The sequence below is a fragment of the Protopterus annectens genome, chromosome 9.part0 (genome assembly GCF_019279795.1).
Source record: "Protopterus annectens isolate FY-2018-M chromosome 9.part0, PAN1.0, whole genome shotgun sequence".
Classification (NCBI taxonomy): Eukaryota; Metazoa; Chordata; order Ceratodontiformes; family Protopteridae; genus Protopterus; species Protopterus annectens.
Window position 1 is genome coordinate 927050159 of NC_056743.1, and position 17707 is coordinate 927067865.

The following is a 17707-nucleotide window of genomic DNA, read 5'->3' on the forward strand; positions in this document are numbered from 1 at the left end:
ATTAAATGACCAATCATTACATGAGATCTGGACAGGGAAGGGAGATGAGGTGCATTTTAGAGTAAAGGAGGAGTTTTTGGTACCTGGGAGAGTCTTAAAGGTGCAGTGTTGCTGTCATTCTTGTTGTGGATGTGGACAGACTGGATTATATAAGATCAGCTGGTTTACTCTGCCACACTTTGGTTCAGTCTAATAGTTAAATGAAGAATTTAAGCAGAGTACTCTGGGGTAAGTTTACAAATATCATACAATGCTGCAGTGATACAAAATAATATTCCTTAACTTCTGTAATGAAGGAGATTAACACCAAAAGATGCTGCAACTCTACTCAAAGCACGGGTATCTTCTGCTCTACCATAACATTTTGACATGTTAACAGTATTTTTCTTAGTACAGATCATCAGATGATAACAGCTCAAAATTGTGATGTAGTCAAAAGTTACTAAACTCCACAATGAAAGTGCTCATTTAAAACACCAAGGAAAGAATCAGTGTCAAATACAAACCTACTTGGATCTCACAGTTTTCCAAATATTTTTATTGTGCTGTTGCTATAATTTTCTACCCAAAACATTATCTCTTAGTAGCAGGACTGCAAACACGTACAGTTACCTTTCCTGATGTATGGCCACAGAACAGAAATCTGCTGGACTGTCTCATGATGGCAACCCCTGGAACCTCAACAGAGAACTAAAAAAAAAAAAAGTTTAACTTTAACATTTATATCACTCTGATAATGAATATGATCGAACTTGCTTTTAAGAAAACAATTTAAACATCTCTACCGTATCTAAACTACTTTAAGATAAAGGCATCTCAATAGAGAATACAGATTCCCCATAAATTAAACATGTGCATTTAAAAAATGCTTTCACATTAGAATACATTTTTATTTACTCGCTTCCTGGTAAGCAGTGGAGGTAAGAGACAGAATCGGTTCTAGACAAGGCACCAGTTTGTTATCAGGAAACAAAAAAGACACACACACACACACACACACACACACACACACACACACACACACACAAAAACAGGTTTACAAAATCATTAATTCATCTATTGGCACATCTTTGGAATGACAGAAGAAAAAGAAGTCCCCTGTGAGAATTCATGAGGGCACAGAAAAGAGAACACAGAATAGATGCAGACATCACAAAGAAGAGACTTTCATATGGAAACCAAACTGAAGAGCCAAGTGTTATGAGGCAACAAAGCTAAACACAGCACAACTGTGCTGAAGAAAAACGTACTTAAGTAACAACCATCAAAGTGTTACTACACTATGACAAATGGTTTAAAGCATATGGCTATACTTTAAGCCTAACAACCCCAAAAAGTGATACTAATGCTCTTATTACAACTTTAACCCACTATCAGTTGTATACACTGTAAAATAATAAAATAAAAGTTGTAAATTAAAAAATACAAACAGTCTAAACAACAGTTGTGCTAGACACTATTACAAAGCATCTCACCACAATATAAACAAGAACTAGCACATCTAAATGCACTACAGTACACATTTTACCTTCTGTGTCTCCTGGACAGCATTCAAGTCAAATTCAGTAATGTAGTTCTGAAGTCCTCCTAGGAGAAGTGTGTTATTTTCAGTCAGGATTAGACAATGCATATCTGCTGTTTCGTCCATGCTTAAATAAAACACAAGTTAGTTAATATGGAAAACAGGTAATCAGTGAAGATGTCATGATTACATACATAAACTAATAGAAGAAACACAATATCTGAGCTGCACCCCTAACTCAGCTTGATTTTTTTTCCTTTATTTTCCATTGTCCATATTTTTACTAAAAGTCTTATGCACTGTAATCTAGAAAAGGGCATTTTAACAAATGATGACAGTATTCTAAAGGTGGGAAGTCATATCAACTGGTAGTCATATTCTGGTGTTTGAAATGGATAATGCTACAGAGTTGCATGCAAATGAGAACCAAAAAAACATTCTTCTCCGTAAGCAAATTAACAGTGTTTGCAGATGATAACACTGACTCCTGAAAACAATACTGAGGATTACACCAGAATTAAAAGGTTCACATGATTACTCACTTACCAGGAGGAAACAACCCTAACTGTTAATGCAAAGTTAATAGACTACACAAAAGCCTGAAAGAAGTGAAAGTTACAAAATCTCACTCTAGAAATCACAGCAAGCTACAACTAAGGGCCCCCTGGCAGGGACTGTGCATCCACAATACAATGATGCACCATCTGCAACCCAGGGGCCCCTGGGCAGGGATTGTGCGGACACAACACAATTATGCACCATCCGTAAAGCTAGGGGCGGGATGACAGGGACTGGGCAGACACAATACAATGATACACAATCCCTAACCTAGGGGAGGCATGACAGGGACTGTGCAGAAACAATACAATTATGTACCATCCATAACCTATGGGCAGCACGAATATAATGATGCACCATCCCTAACATTGGGGCAGCATGACAGGGATTGTACAGACACGATACAATGATGCACCATTCCCTAACCTAGGGGCGGCATGACAGGGATTGTGCACACACAATACAATGATGCACCATTCCTAACCTAGAGGCCCCTGGGCAGGGATTGTGCATATACAAAACAATGTTGCACCATCCTTAACACCAGCTCCATAATTACACTCAAGCTAACACAACTCATATACTCCTCTTGCACTCTTCTCTCTCAGTCTCTGTAGCTTCTGTCTTACACCTAGGGTGTGACATGACAGGGATTGTACAAACACAATACAATGATGCACCATCCCTAACCCAGGGGCGGCATGACAGGGATTGTACACACACAATACAATGATGCAACATCCGTTACCTAGGGGCAGCATGACTGGTATTGTACAGACATGATACAATTACACACCACCCCTAACCTAGGGGCAGGATGAGAGGGACTGTGCAGACACAATACAATGATGCATCATCCCTAACCTAGGGGCAGCATGAATATAATGATGCACCATCTTTAACCTAGAGGCAGCATGACAGGGATTGTACAGACACGATTACAATGATGCACCATCCCTAACCTAGGGGCAGCATGAATATAGTGATGCACCATCCATAATCTATGGGTGGCATGACAGGGATTGTACAATTTCACAGACACAATACAATGATGCATCATCCCTAACCTAGGGCGGCACAACAGGGATTGTACAGACATGATACAATGATGCACCATCCCTAACCTAGGGGCGGCATGACAGGGATTGTGCACACACAATACAATGATGCACCATTCCTAACCTAGAGGCCTCTGAGCAGTGATTGTGCATACACAATACAATGATGCACCATCCCTAACACCAGCTCCATAATTACACTCAAGCTAACCCAACTCATATACTCCTCTTGCACTCTTCTCTCTCAATTTCTGTAGCTTCTGTCCTACATCTAGTGGGCCCCTTTTACCATTTCCTAGTAGATATGCTTCCTACTTTTTGGGTAATTCTCACACAAGTAATCTTCCTTACCAACAAGCAAAGTGAAAGGGAGGATGACTTGTACTTGCAGTATTGTTACAAGTTTTTTTTTGGTTTTTTTTTTACCATACAAAGGTAAGAGGTGGCACAGAATACATTCACATCACCATTACTGTTGTTGCCTCTATCTACTATTAATAAGGTTCACTAGAACAACTCCGGGGTCTGCTCAAACATCACTCACTCCAGATACCAGAAGTTACATAATTAATTCTGAAACTTTGACAGATGAGCCCATTTTGACCTAAAGCCATTCACAGGATTACAGATGTATAAAGTAAACAAAGGTTTGATAAACTCACATATAGCATTCTTTTCCCCATGTGCGTGCATACACAATATAAGAAAGGTATGTCCCCCAGTACTATACTCAATGGGATTTGTAAAGTAAAATTAATTAGTAGTATCAACATTAGCCATGCCCCCCAAAAAATATTCAACTAGCATGTAGTATAGTAACTCATATCCCCAAAATGCAACCTGTTTGCAAGTTAAAATCTAATTTAATATGCCATCATATAAAATGTAAACACATACCACCCCTTTTTAATGCAGCACAAATTCAGCAAAAATTACACCTTTCAACCTTAACTAACTCTTATTGCACTGGCATACATTAAAAAAAAAATCACTCATTTACTTACTGACCCAGACAAAACAACACATTTACTGTAGGTTAACTAGAAGTAAGCAGAAGGCCAAATGCATTCTACTGATGTTTCTGAACAGGAATGAGTTTTACACTAAGGTGTTTACAGGTGAACTCTATGACTGTACAAGCAAGATCAGCATTATGAGTTTTGCGGAGCCCAAAGCAGGATGAATGGCACCATAGAGCCCACCAGATGTAATGGAATCACAAAGCTGCAGAAGGATTAAAGGAGACAAGGACATGACATAATTATAAACAAATATTCAAGGGCCTTGGTAGTTTCAAAAAGATTAGCAAGAGATGGGAACTGCAATAGGATCCAAGTCAAGTACATTGAACTGATATGAGGAAGTTAAGGAGACTAAAAGAGGCAGGGGAACCTAGCAGAAGTGGTTCAAGAGTGTTGAAGTAGAAATACAAAATTCAGGAAAGCCCAGGAGTCTGGAATAAAGAGAATGCAGAACCCCAAAATACAAGCCAAGTCAGGAGGCCTCAGTAGAATTAGCAACAGAAATACCTCCAGCAAAATAATGGTACAAGAGGATTTGCAACGGAATTAAAGGAACCATACTCCATCATATCCTAGTGATTCGGGTATGCACACCAGTTTTAATCAAAAAGACAACCTCTCAGCAAGATTATACAGAGTAAGGGGTTCTTGTCTTGGCTATAAGAAGCTGAAGACTCATAGCAGATGTAATAAATACATCAATCTCAATTCTTAAAACTCACTTGTAAAATTAAGTTTCTGCTTTGTACTATCATCTGATTTCTTCAGTATAATCAGATGTGTCTGAAGTTTAAAGGCACTGAAGCAGTAGCAGTCCTTTGGAATCTTCATTGCATTAACCACTCAGTCATCACTATTTAATCGAACTTACTACCTGCATAAGACTGTTGCACAAGATTCTGTTACTTTGACAAACTATTAAGAAAAACATTAAAATAAGGTACTCTGCTCTGGATGGAGACTACTGCTGAGTAGGTCGCACACAGCAAACGCAGGGTTTTTCTGGTGCTTGCAAAGGCTTTGTTTGATGGGGTATGACACTAACTGACAATACTCATCCTAACAAAGATGAGTAGTGAACTGTATAAATTCCTGTAAGAGAACAGCAGTAAGTATCATGCAAAGCGAACTGAGTAACACAAAATTAAATTAAATGTTTTCGATAGTCAAATGGCTATGCAGTACAGACTGGTGAACAAAGAACTATACCGCCTCCATTTTCTAACAGAAAATTATGAATGAAAGCTGCACGCATAGTTAAAAAAAAATTCAGAAAGTGAATGTGACAGACAGTTACACAGTGTCAAATTTGGTGAATTAACAGTACAAACAACTTAGACAGAATGGCAAGTGGTAAAGGACAAAAAAGTGGTAGCAAAATCAAGGCAGATTCCCACCAACAGCACCGAAACTACAAAACAAGTATGGCTTAGACATAAAAAATTGGCAGTCTAGCTTCAAAAATTAAATTTAACAATTCTAGTTCACCTATTAACCTCCTTCTTTGTCCCTCAGTTTCTCTCCACTTAGTTAAAAATTCCTGAAACCAAAGAAAATCACCTTCCTAAAATCCAACACAGATCTGTGTTGTCTTATTTTTGTCTAGTTCAACATGTGGGTTGTTGGATCGATCCAGATGAACACAATCTCAGTGTCGTATTGGATTCGAGAGTTATGACTCCTCCTCTACCCAAAATTCTCCTTTCCTGCCAGAATTACCTCAGACTGAGTTTGCTAGATGACCTCAACTGATGATAAATTATGCAGGAAATAATAAAGAGGAAAAGGAGACCACTATATAAGCTAAGGGGTCCAAAGGGGCAGGCAGGTTCCACAGAAGATCTGGTCAATCCTTAGAAAGGAAAAACGAGAATATGGCAGTGAGAAGGAGAAAGGAGAGTTAGACCAGATAAAAACAAGGCAACACAGATCTATCGTTATTGTAAGTACCTAACTTTTATATCTGATGTTGTCTATTTTTGTCTGATTCAACATGTGGGACAGACTCCCATGGTACCCAACAGGGACCTGGGAGGACTCAGGGAAGTACACTTCTGAGTATGGCAGAGTCAAAAGACGCACAAATTCTAGACTGCACATCTAATTTATAATGAGACAGAAAGGTACAAGCTGAAGACCAAGTTGCTGCAGTGCATACTTCACTGACAGGTACTCTTTTTGCAAATACTGTTGAAGTTGCTATTGCCCTGGAAAAATGAGCCTTAGGCTTTGACTGTAAGGATATGCATTTTGACTTACTTATAAACAAATGAAATGCAACCTACTAGCCATTTTGATGAGGTTACTTTAGACACATAGTGTCTACATTTTGTCTCAGAGAAGGATATGAACAATTGATCTGATTTTCTGAAACTCTAAGTACGATGAAGACAGAACCTAAGTTGCCTATGAACATCAGGGTCTACTATATATATATTCGAAAACTCACTTCTTCGAATATAAACAGTAGACAAGCGGTTACGCGAAAGTGCACTTCCGCGAACATCAGTTCAACGAACCGATAAAGAACACAGTAACATTGTTTTTGCAGGGGGGCAAGCCCCCCTGCACCCCCCACACACCACCTACTTAAATATACCAACTCGGAGATTGCACTACAGTGAGAAAACACGTAAATTCCCTTTCCCCACTGTAGTGTGCTTCGGCCCCTGTGTCCCTTAACGGTTTGTTGAACCGTTCTTCGCGGAAGTGCACTTTCGCGTAACCGAAAATCCACTGTTCGTTTTCGAACAAGTGGATTTTTGGTCTTTTTCAGCAGAATCTAAGGTATGTACAGGTTATTTTCCTTTGTTAGTAAAAACTAGAAAGAAAACTGGCAAATCAATCTGTTGGTCCAAGTCAGATTCCAAAGCTACTTTGGTAAGAAATGAAGGGTTTGCTCTCAGTGACACACCGTTCTTGTGAAAAATAAGGAATGGAGGTTTGCAAGAAAGTGCCTGTAATTCTGACATACATTTTTCAGATGCAATAGCAACCAAGATTTCTTTGACAGAAATTTCAGATCTACTGAAGCTTCGGGCTCAAACAGTTTTTGGGTTAGTGACTGAAGCAAAACTATAAAATCCTAAGGAGGGATGGGATCACGAACTTGAGGTCTCAAAAAGAATGTTTCTTTAGGGAAGCAGTGGATGTACTGATATGCCCAATGCAAAAATTTAAAATGGAGGTCATTTGAACTTTAACTGTAGAGTAACTAGAGACAGCCTTAAAAAGTTTTGATATAAACTCCAAAATCTCTAGTCCCTTTGAAGAGGAGCATATAAAAAAAACATTTCCGTTTACTTATGTAAATCTTCTTGGCTGAGTCCCTTTGAAAATAATATATTACATGGACTACTGGGGAAGAATGCCTAGATCTCTGGCAATTGCTAAAATTGGAGAAACCATATAGTCAGCTTTAAGGCCTTGAGACCTGGTAGAGGTAGGCTGGACAGGTGACTGAAAAGATCCAAAGTGGTAAAAGATAAGACCAAAGAAAGGGAACCACACCTGCAGAGGCTAGAAGAGGGCAATGAGGATTACCTTGGTCTAGCACACCATAGCTTTCTGAATGAACTTGGTGATGAGGGGAACTGGTGGAAAAGCATAAAGGAGACCTGGGGGCCTACATATGGACTAGAGCATCTCTCAGTACTGTCCCTGTGGAAGGATGAGGGCAAAGTAACTGCTCCATTTGTTGCTAACATATGACTCAAAGATGTTGCATCATGGTTGGCCACAGTGGCTGAAAATTTCTGTTGGCACTGCTCTGTCGAGGGACCACTCATGAGGCAATAGAATATGTCTTCTCAACTTGTATGGTACAATATTGGATGCTCCAGGAATGTGCATTGCTACTAGAAAGCGGCTGGAACACATAGCCCATTGCCAAATTCTCGTGGCTTCTCGGCAAACAGAATAAAACCACATGCCACCTTGTTTGCTGACATACCAAACTACTGACTTACTGTCCGAGTGGACAGTTAACACATCCTTGGGTAGGAAATCCTGAAATGCCTGCAACATTACAAGGACTGCTTTCTCAACTCCAAGACATTGATGTGAAGTTTGGCCTCTACTGATGACCACATTCCTTGAACCATCTTCCTTTAGAAATGCCCACCCCCATCCTAGCAGGGAGGCATCTATGGTGACTTTGGCCTTGGGAGTAACGGGATGGAAGGGTTGTCCTGAAGAATTGTCTTGGATGAAATCCACCAATGGATATGATCTCTGTAGACCTGCATCAAGGAAATCCCTTTGTGAAGAGGATGAACCTTTAGCTTTTATGATTATTGTATAGTGAGTGTCCACTGTAGCACTTTTGTGTGATGTCTGTCCAAAGGAACCAGAGTTAGAGAGGAGGCCATTAATTGTAAGACTCGCAGAATGAGTAGGTGTTTTATTACTTGGAGGGCTACAAACCTTAAGGATTTGACTTGTGCCGGGAGAGGTTTTGCTATCTGATGCACTGTATCTATGTGGCAGCCTATGAATGCTATACTCTGGGCAGATGACAGCTTGCTTTCATTGAAGTTTATTGAAATATCTAAGTGAGTTGTCAGAGACAGAAGGACTGACTGATGTCACAATAGTATATCCTTGGAGATAGCAGTTCAAAGCCAGTCGTCTAAGCATGGGAAGACATGGACTCCTTGTAGCCAGAGATAAGCTGTAACAGCTGCCATTATCTTGGTGAACACCTGGGAGGTTGTGGTGAGACCAAATAGCAAGGCTCTGATTGGCTTCCAGCTGGCATTGGAGGAACAGTCTGGACTGCTGCTGGATCTTGATATGATAGCAGGCGTCCTTAAGACTGATAGACCACATCCAATCATCCTTCCTCAGAAGAGGTAGAATACTGAGATCCAATATTGGTCTGAGGTCTCCTGTCTTTTTTGAAACTAAAAACAACCTTGAATAGACTCTGGATCCTAGCTGGTCTTGGGAAACTGGCTAGATAACTCTGTCTAACAACTTTGAAACCTCAGTACTGCAGATTCCAACTAACTGGGTGGAGTATTGGTAATCTTCTCTTTCATGTCTTTGGGGATTCTAAAAATGGTATTGCATAACCTCTGATGATGATCCTTAGCTCGCAAGAATCAGAAGTTACTGTTTGCCAATACAGAGGGTATAAGGAGAAGCATCCCCAACTGCCTCCAGACTGTAGCAATCCGGCAAGCATTCAGGGACACTGATAAGGTTTCTCTGTGAGAGGTCCACGGAAATCTTGTTTTGCAGATCACCTCTGCCCAGTGGGTGATGTCCCATGGAGTTGCCTCCTCTTCTGCCTTGGAGAAGTCTGCCCCCTGGAGTGTCATGGTGAAAACCTTGTAATTTCTTGAACCACATTTTCCTCCCTCCTCTTTGATTCCTGGAAAAGGATCTTTGAGGAGTAGAAAAATGGATTCCTATGGTAAACAAAGTTTATTATCATGCTCACTCCTGTAAGCATTTCCTTCACTTTTGGCCAAAATAAAGTAAAACTGTCATGGGGCATTTATGAAGGACGTCTTACAGCTTTCATCAAAACTGCACAGCCACATCCAGGCACATGGTAATATCTGTGCTGTGTCATCTGCTGCATTAGATAGCAGTCTCACGGTCACATCTGAGAAAGAATGAAGGTAGGGTAGACAATTGGGTAGACTCTGTTTTCTGGATATCCGAAGGTAAGTTACTCGCCAGGGAATTTGAAAGCTCCTTAATCAACTCCTGATGGAATCATGTCAGGTAAGCTAGATAGTTCAGCCCCCAAAGTGCAAATGTCACTGAAGCATATATCCATTTCCTCAGTCTGTCCAACACCCTTGACTCCCTGTTAGGGGGATGGACAGAGGAAATTTCTTCAGACAGTTCTATTTTTGTGGCTGCAGCTACCACCATGGCATCTTCAGGGGGACCTTTAGCCCAATGTTTTCTGTCTTTGTGGGCAACTAGAATTTTATCTGGCTTTTTGGGAAAGGCTCTGCCACATCAGGTTACTTTCAAGCCTTCTGGGAGATGAGGTCAATTAAGGAAAGGGGAGGTGGGATCACCCAGGATGTCAGTGGGTCAGACCCAAAAGCTTCAAGAAACACTAAATCATCAGAAGGAGGAGTTTCAGTGGACCCCCCCCCCCTCACTTAATGCTAGGCTGTTTCCAAGGAGACATCTTGGGGCAGCTTGGGAAGCAGTCTACATCATCTAAGTCATGTCTTCAGTAACTGAATCAGGAGAGGAGTCAATATGTTTCTGCTTGCAAGTCCTCTTCCAGAGAATGTGCCTTGGGACTTCTGAAGAAGACACCTTGGAATCAGACATGGAGCTCAAATGGCGAGTGGTCTGAAAGCTAACCGGATCCATCTGCCCCTATCAGCCAGAATGACAGGAAGAATGAACAGGCTGCAGCGAGAGTCAGGACAGATACAAACTCTGTGCATGCACCAGTTATCTTGGTCCAGCCAAGGCCCTCTCCACAGCCTCAAAAGCCAATGGAGCCAAGGAAGAACCACCCATAATAGTGGAATCGATAGCCTTCTCAACTCCAAAGGTGGACAGCTCCAAGAAGGACCTCAGAATGGAACTATTCAAGGTGGAAGCCCAGAGTGGTAGGAATGGTTCTGAAAACCTTGGAGTTAACTCCACAGTTGCCCCAAATCTGATGCTCTGGCTCCAGGACTCTACTTGACCCAAGTGCATCAGCATAGAGAAAGTGAGGGAAAAAGTCGATGCTGAGCTCTCCAGGGCTATCAGCTCTTTCTCTGAGTCTAATTCCTCAGCAGAGGAATCAGGCTCCCTAGATCTTTTAAGGATGGATAGAAGACAGTGAATGGGCATGAAGAGAATCCCCCCTGGGGTGGTCTCAAAGCCATCAGAGCATTAAACAAGTCCCAAGTAAAATCTTAACACTCCTTTACAAGATGCTTCCAAGTTGGGGAAATATGCTTAGTTTTCTGCCTCATCTTAATGGGGAAGGTGGCTTTAACCAACCTTGGTGGCTCAGAACCCTGGCTTGACTGTAATCAGGGTTCCAGGAACCTCCTCCATAACTAAGAACTGGGGAATCCCCCCTAGACCTCCCAGAAATGATCAGTAGTGGTTCCCCTCCACATTTGCTGTAGACATCTGTAAAGCCTTGGAGGATGTGTGAGAAGCTGTTTCCATGCTAGCCTCCAACAGGGTCACAGTAGAGGGAACACATGTCAGCACCACGTGGTTTTCAAGGGCATCATCCACCTAGATAGAGATGTCTGGCTGAGGCTGGACAGCAGCAGCAGTATCAGACCTCGACTTCTTGGCCTTTTTTAAGACGTGGGTGAATTCAGCCATGGTACCCTGGGCCAACAACATGAGACGCTGGTTCTCAAGATAAACAGAAAGTGGAGACAGATGGCTGTGAAGAGTTTGTTGCACAAACTCCTGACAAATAGAGCACTGAGTACGGTCATGACAAGTGCCTAGACAAAACAAACATTTGTCATGATGGTCCTTATGGAGAATCTGCCTCCACACTTACATTTCCCTTTCTTGGATGACATGAACTCTCAAAATACAATATAAAGGAAAAGAAAAGGAACCCCAACTGGGTACTTATCTGAAAGAGGCTGGTATAATCAGAACAGTGAAGGGCATTCAGACCAATGTTCAATTATGCTGTTCAGACTGGAGGCAAAGACGTTCCGAGTTTGGAGCATCCATACCTCAACCTTTATACCCTATGCTGATGTGGGAAGCATATACCTGATGTACAAAGCTGATAAGAATTAAATGCTTTGGTATACTGCCTGGGTGTTGGACTATACTTGGTAGGAAATCCCACAGGTTACGAATACTGCAACAGTGATATGTAAGGACATCAAAGATAACTGCATGAGTAGAGAAAGCCTATGTAACAGAGAGAATTATATGCAATATATGAACAGATGAAGACAGACAGACAGGAAAAAAAGAAAGTGTGTGTCATTCTGAGTCAGAGCATAAAGTGCTTGAGTACAGGAAGGAGGGGGTGGTGGCATACTGATGAATGCAATAGGTCACCACTTGTATATTTGAGTTAGGAGAGAAGAAAAAAATAAGTAAAACGACAAAATGATTCATAGCAAAATACTGGTAATCTTAACACTATGCAAAACAGTGGTTCACTGGCAAGATCTGTACAACACAACACCAAGGTCTGGGTTTCACACATGTCCTCTGGCCGCTGTTTGGGTACAGATTGCATGTTCACCCTGCATTTGTATGGATTTTTACTGGAGCACCATAATAGTTATTTGGTTAAGAGGCTAAACAAATTTAAAGTGCTGAACACAAATGACAGAAGTGTGTGTGCAGTGAAATGAAAAAAAAATTAAATTGCTCATATGTTACATAAAATGAACTAAAGAAAAGTGGTCTCCAAAAGCCTGAAAGTACGCAAATATCAAGCAATCAGCTGCTTAATACATTGTTTTCCATATAGCACTGAGCCACACTTTTGTTTCCTAAACAAAAGAAAATGCTGCACACTGGTAAATTTAACTACAGAGATGCATAACAAGACACATCAGCACATCCAAGTAAAACTGTGTAGGCAACTTGAAACCTTCATTTTGTAGAGAGGCATATCTTCCTACAAGCCTGCACCATCCTCCCAACTTCTTACTCCATAGCTACAGAACATTGGAGAAGGTGAAGCTTTCATAACATAAGCACTTCAAGGTTGCACAGCATTGGGGAAAATAAAGTGTGAATAAATATGTAGCAAGGGAGAGCCAAAATAATCCCTCCACATCTTACAGTACTAGGGGCTATCCTCCCTGCACAAACTTTTAAGGAAGGAATTTTTTTTAACTGTTTTGTAGACAATGAAGGTCCAAACTGAGTGGAACCAATTTTACACTGAACACTGGGGACAAAATCTAATTTAAACTCAGGTTTTCAGAGATTCACATTATCACAGGTTCACAGTTGGTTACAATGCATGTGGACCAGGAGACCATTGAGGGGCTTAGCCAAATTTCCTAACTGCCCCAGAGCACTGTCTGGATGACTGACTTACTCACGGTAGCACAGTGGGCAATTAGATGCCTTGGGTCTTAAACCCTGAATACAAGAAGCAGCTCATACTCAAGCTACACTAAAGGCCAAACTTTTGTTTTTCAGTAATTTAAACATTCAGAGATTTGCAAGTTTTTACTAAGCTAATGGCCAAAGAGACCAACAAGCAGCTCAGTCACATCACCCAATTCTGGTGGGAGACTAAAAGTGCCCCCTTTATGAAGACTTTGCCCATTCACCTAGACTGGTTTTAAAGGTAGCTAGGGAAGTATTCAGCTGGAAATGAGGAATATACTGAGAGTTAGGTACCCATGACATTAACTGGTGGCACAGATGTAGTTGTAAAGATTTAGGGTTCCAGAGTGGGTGTCTGCTTTACCACTGGTTCTGCTGGGGTGAGAGAATTCAAAGATGTGTTGTTCACAGCATGTCAGGCTAAGCAGTGATAACCCTCAGAGAGCTGTATGACAATGAGAAGGATATGGTGTTTAGTTTATCAGACAAGCTATGGGTACTCAAAGATCTTTTTGGTGAGGAAATGGTGAGGTCTTACAAGTTGGTTTAGGTACTTAGTGAGGCACATGCAAAATCAAACATTATATCCAATGACAGGCCTAATAAGGGATGGATAACATGGGATCAAAATTTCTTTGGACCTTGAGGAGTTATCACAAAAAAATGAGCTATACAAAGTACAAGGATTTTTCTAACTACAACAGAGAAGTGGTCATCAAAAGGTGACTTGTTAACACAGGTCCCTGATGACTGTATCAGATGTAAGGAGAATGTTAGCTATATTGTATATACTACTTTTGCGAGACTTACCAAAGGAAACTATTCTGCATTTCTTGGCATTGAGGGGAAGTTCATGATTAACACACAAAGCATTAATTTAGTCCAGACCTTGATAGAGAGTCTGACAATTAGGATGGGGTTTCTTAACCACCATTGTTTGTAATTATCAGCAGATTTGATAAGCCACAATTCCTTGATATAAGCTTTTTTGTCACACAGCAATGAGGAGGTAGCCCTGGAAAGAGTCATGTGAACACCAGTGGTGATGTTTTTCTTTCCAGAACAAATATGCTCAACCTCAATGATATGGGTTCAGTCAGTCAGTCACCTACTCAGGGAACAGTATATGAGTTGATGCTCACTTGGGAATGATGGTCAATAATCCCACCATTGGTGGACAGTGTCAAAGGCCCTGGCAAAGTCCAGGTAAGCAGAGCGAGCTGCATGCCAATTATCCATGGCCTCAATGTCTTCTTCCATGTAAAGTGAAAAATGGTTATACTTATAAGAATCTGTTTGGAATAAAATTGGACAGTCCTTACTAAGGAAATGAAATGCAATCTGTCAGAAATTTTGACTAATGAGGGAGCTCAGTCAGGTAGTACAGGATTATGTTAAAAAAAATGGAATATTGCATGTGTTTTAACAAACTCTACAGGGTCAAGAATGTTCAGCTAAATGCAATGGTCATGCCACTGTCTGTACAGCAGGGGACGTTAAGCAATTCAAAACAGTGGCAAGGGATTTTACAGGAGAAGACTGGTTTTAGGAGAGAGTGTGATTAGTGTTTTAAGGGATGAAAGCACACTAGTAAGAACAAATCAAGGGAACTGTAACAGATGAAGCACTTAAGTGTATAAACAAAGTCACAAGGAAAAAACAAAAAAAGGAAAGTTGAGAAAAACAAGATAGTTGCATAAAAATGTAAAGCATATAAGCTATTGAAGGGACCATACTGAGTAACAAAGACAAAGTATAAAGAACCCTGCAGAAAGATAAAAAGGAGACGAGGGTACCTACTAGCACAAGAGTGAAGGCAGCAGGTAAAACAGTTGCTTTTTTTTTAATACTGAGGAAAATACGCAGATGGGAAACATCAAGAAGAACAGAGAGAAACAAATTATGACCTTACCATAACAACAGATTTTCATGATCACATCCATCATCTTCCTCCAGACTAATTGCCAACTAGTCAGCTCAACACCTTAAAAACTTTTCCAAGCTTTGGATCCTCCCTTTCTCTCATAAACCTCTCTGACGCCTTACTTTCTCTAGAACTGCACATGCCTCAGAATAGTAACATACATACACAACTCCCTAAACAACCTTCTTAAATCCCTACAGGTCAAGGGCAGGGGAATATGGGAGGGAAAGAAAGTTGCTGGATATAGCTCATGAAAGTCAGCTGATACAGTAAGCACATAACTTCCGTGCCTTATATGATTCAATCTGTCCATTTCAACCAGCATGACAAAGTCTCCAGTTCTTCCTGGGGGCCTCATAAGACTACCCCCTGATGAATGCAGACCCAAAGGCAGTCACAGACCTATAGATCACATCCAGCTTATATTGTCCTGCAAATGTACGCAGAGAAAATATCACAGATGCGCAAGCATTATTCATATAGGCATTTCAAAACAAAGCTTGAAAAATAGCAACTGCTTTGGGAGACTGTGCCCTACATTTGGTATACAAATCTTTGCCGAACTTTTGGCAGCAATAGTCAGAAAATACCTTGAGACCTTTTAGCCAAAGATGATAATTACACAGGAAAAAATACTGGTTACCTTTTCTGACAGCTTCTATATTGTCCAAACAATAGCACAACTGCCTACTGACATTGTCAGTAACAGATACTCTGTTGGAGAGTTGTGCAGAAAATAGAGGTAGGTCAAAATACTTAATTTAAAATCATTTCTATTTACACCTTTGTCATGAAAGATGCGTTAGCCCACAAGGTCACTGTCTTTATGAAAAATTAGATATGGAGGCTTAACACTCAAAGCACGCAGTTTGAAACTCTCCTGACAGAAGCGATAGCTACCAAGAATATCACTTAAACTCTGCCTTAGCAGCTGGTTTAAAGGGAGGTTAGTTTTTCAAGCATAAAATTGAAATTCTATTGGAGTGGATGTTCACTAACTAGGAACTGAAGTAAGGCATCTTTAATAAAGGCTTTATACACTTTATGGAACACTAACAACTGCTTAGGTGTTGGTGAAAATTAATATATATCTGCTAAGTGACTCTTCAAAGAAGGACAGCTGAGACCAGTATCAAAAATCCAAGTATTTTGACTTGGGTCGAACTGGAGCCATAACACAGCCTACTCCCAGAAAACTAATCCAAATGGCAAGCCTAGCCCACTTATTCTCCAGTTTCAGGCTGTTGGGCAGAACTAAGGATAGGTACTACCCTTTCTGGTTATGATGGATCCATGGCTAGCGAGAAACTATTCATTTAGCTAAAGGGATAGGAAGTCTGGTTGAGGCTTCTTGGATAAAATAAGTAAGGTGGTTCCTTGATGGTTTTAGGTGCAAAGGGTTATCCAGAAGGTTAGGACATGGCAAAAGAAACTAAACTTGCTTAGACCAAACTAGGGCTATGTGGATGAACTTGGCCTTATATTACAAGTCTTTCTGCAAAAGTTTTGGACTAAGGGGAAATGGGATAAAAATGTAAAGGCAACTTGCATGCCACAACTGGACCAGAGCATCTCTTTGAGTTTGCCCCCAAGCAGAGACTAAAGAAAAAAGGCTGCTGCATTTAGTATTGGTCAAGGAAGAAAATATGACTGCAGCAAGGCTTGGCTCATTTGCAGACCACTGTTTTCCTGCTCAGTTTGAGTGCAACTTGTGTGGAAACAGCTAAGTATGCCAGTTAGCAAACTGGTTTGTTCAGAAATGTCAGCTCTTAACAGAAATGAATGAGACAGCGTGGCCCATTCACAAAGCCTTATGGCTTCTAGACAGAAAAACAGATAGACGACTCCATAGTTAGGCACACTGACAAGGCTGGACACAGGCATGGTGACAATGAGCCGTTTCTCAAAAGCCAGGACTGCCACCTTTACAAGGGTCCTGAGGACCTTTAAACCAGACAAATACGAGTGAAACATAGTGGTGGCATGTAAAACTCTGAAAGATATGGAGGACACATGACTGAGCTCTCCATGCATGTCACAAATGCAGGAAAGACTCTTGCACTGAGTGGAAACTGTCACCAAAAATGACTCAGAAGTATGAAGAATAGATGACTGACTAACAATTGGTTACACATCTGGTGTCATTCCAGTATGTGTCAGCATGGGATGAAACGCTTGATAACCATACCTGTTTTGCCAAGGGCAGTTTGCATCTTTCATTCAAAGGCTTCTGCATGTTGGCAAAAGCTTTTGCTGCCTCTCATTGTGTCTTTTTCAGGCAGGGACCAGCTGAAGGACCTCCCAAACTAGTGTGTAAAATCAGCCAACCACTGAGGCACAGGAACATAACTTTCTTGGGTGGCATAAGCCAGGGGAACCTTGTTGGCTAGGCTTACTTAGGCCCTTGGGCTGATAGCCTAGTACCTACCTATGAACCTATATCAAGATGAATCTACTTAATGCTAGAAGTCTAAAGAACAAACTGTCAGACCTTGAGGCCCTCCTGCATCTGGAGCACATCCATGTCTGTTTTGTTACAGAAACCTGTTTAACAGTTCAGAAAGCACTTCCACAGTACCGGTGTTTT

At 41.0% G+C, this 17707-nt stretch overlaps 1 protein-coding gene across 1 annotated transcript in view; it reads right to left on the reverse strand.

Annotated features, from left to right (window-relative positions):
* PAN2 (poly(A) specific ribonuclease subunit PAN2) overlaps positions 1 to 17707 on the reverse strand; it is a 1212755-nt gene that overhangs the window by 929649 nt on the left and 265399 nt on the right. The window contains exons 4-5 of the mRNA XM_044083667.1: positions 1529 to 1649; positions 613 to 690 (exon numbers count right to left, since the gene is read on the reverse strand). Of these exons, the coding sequence (XP_043939602.1) occupies positions 613 to 690; positions 1529 to 1649 (199 nt within the window). The remainder of the gene's footprint in view (positions 1 to 612; positions 691 to 1528; positions 1650 to 17707) is intronic.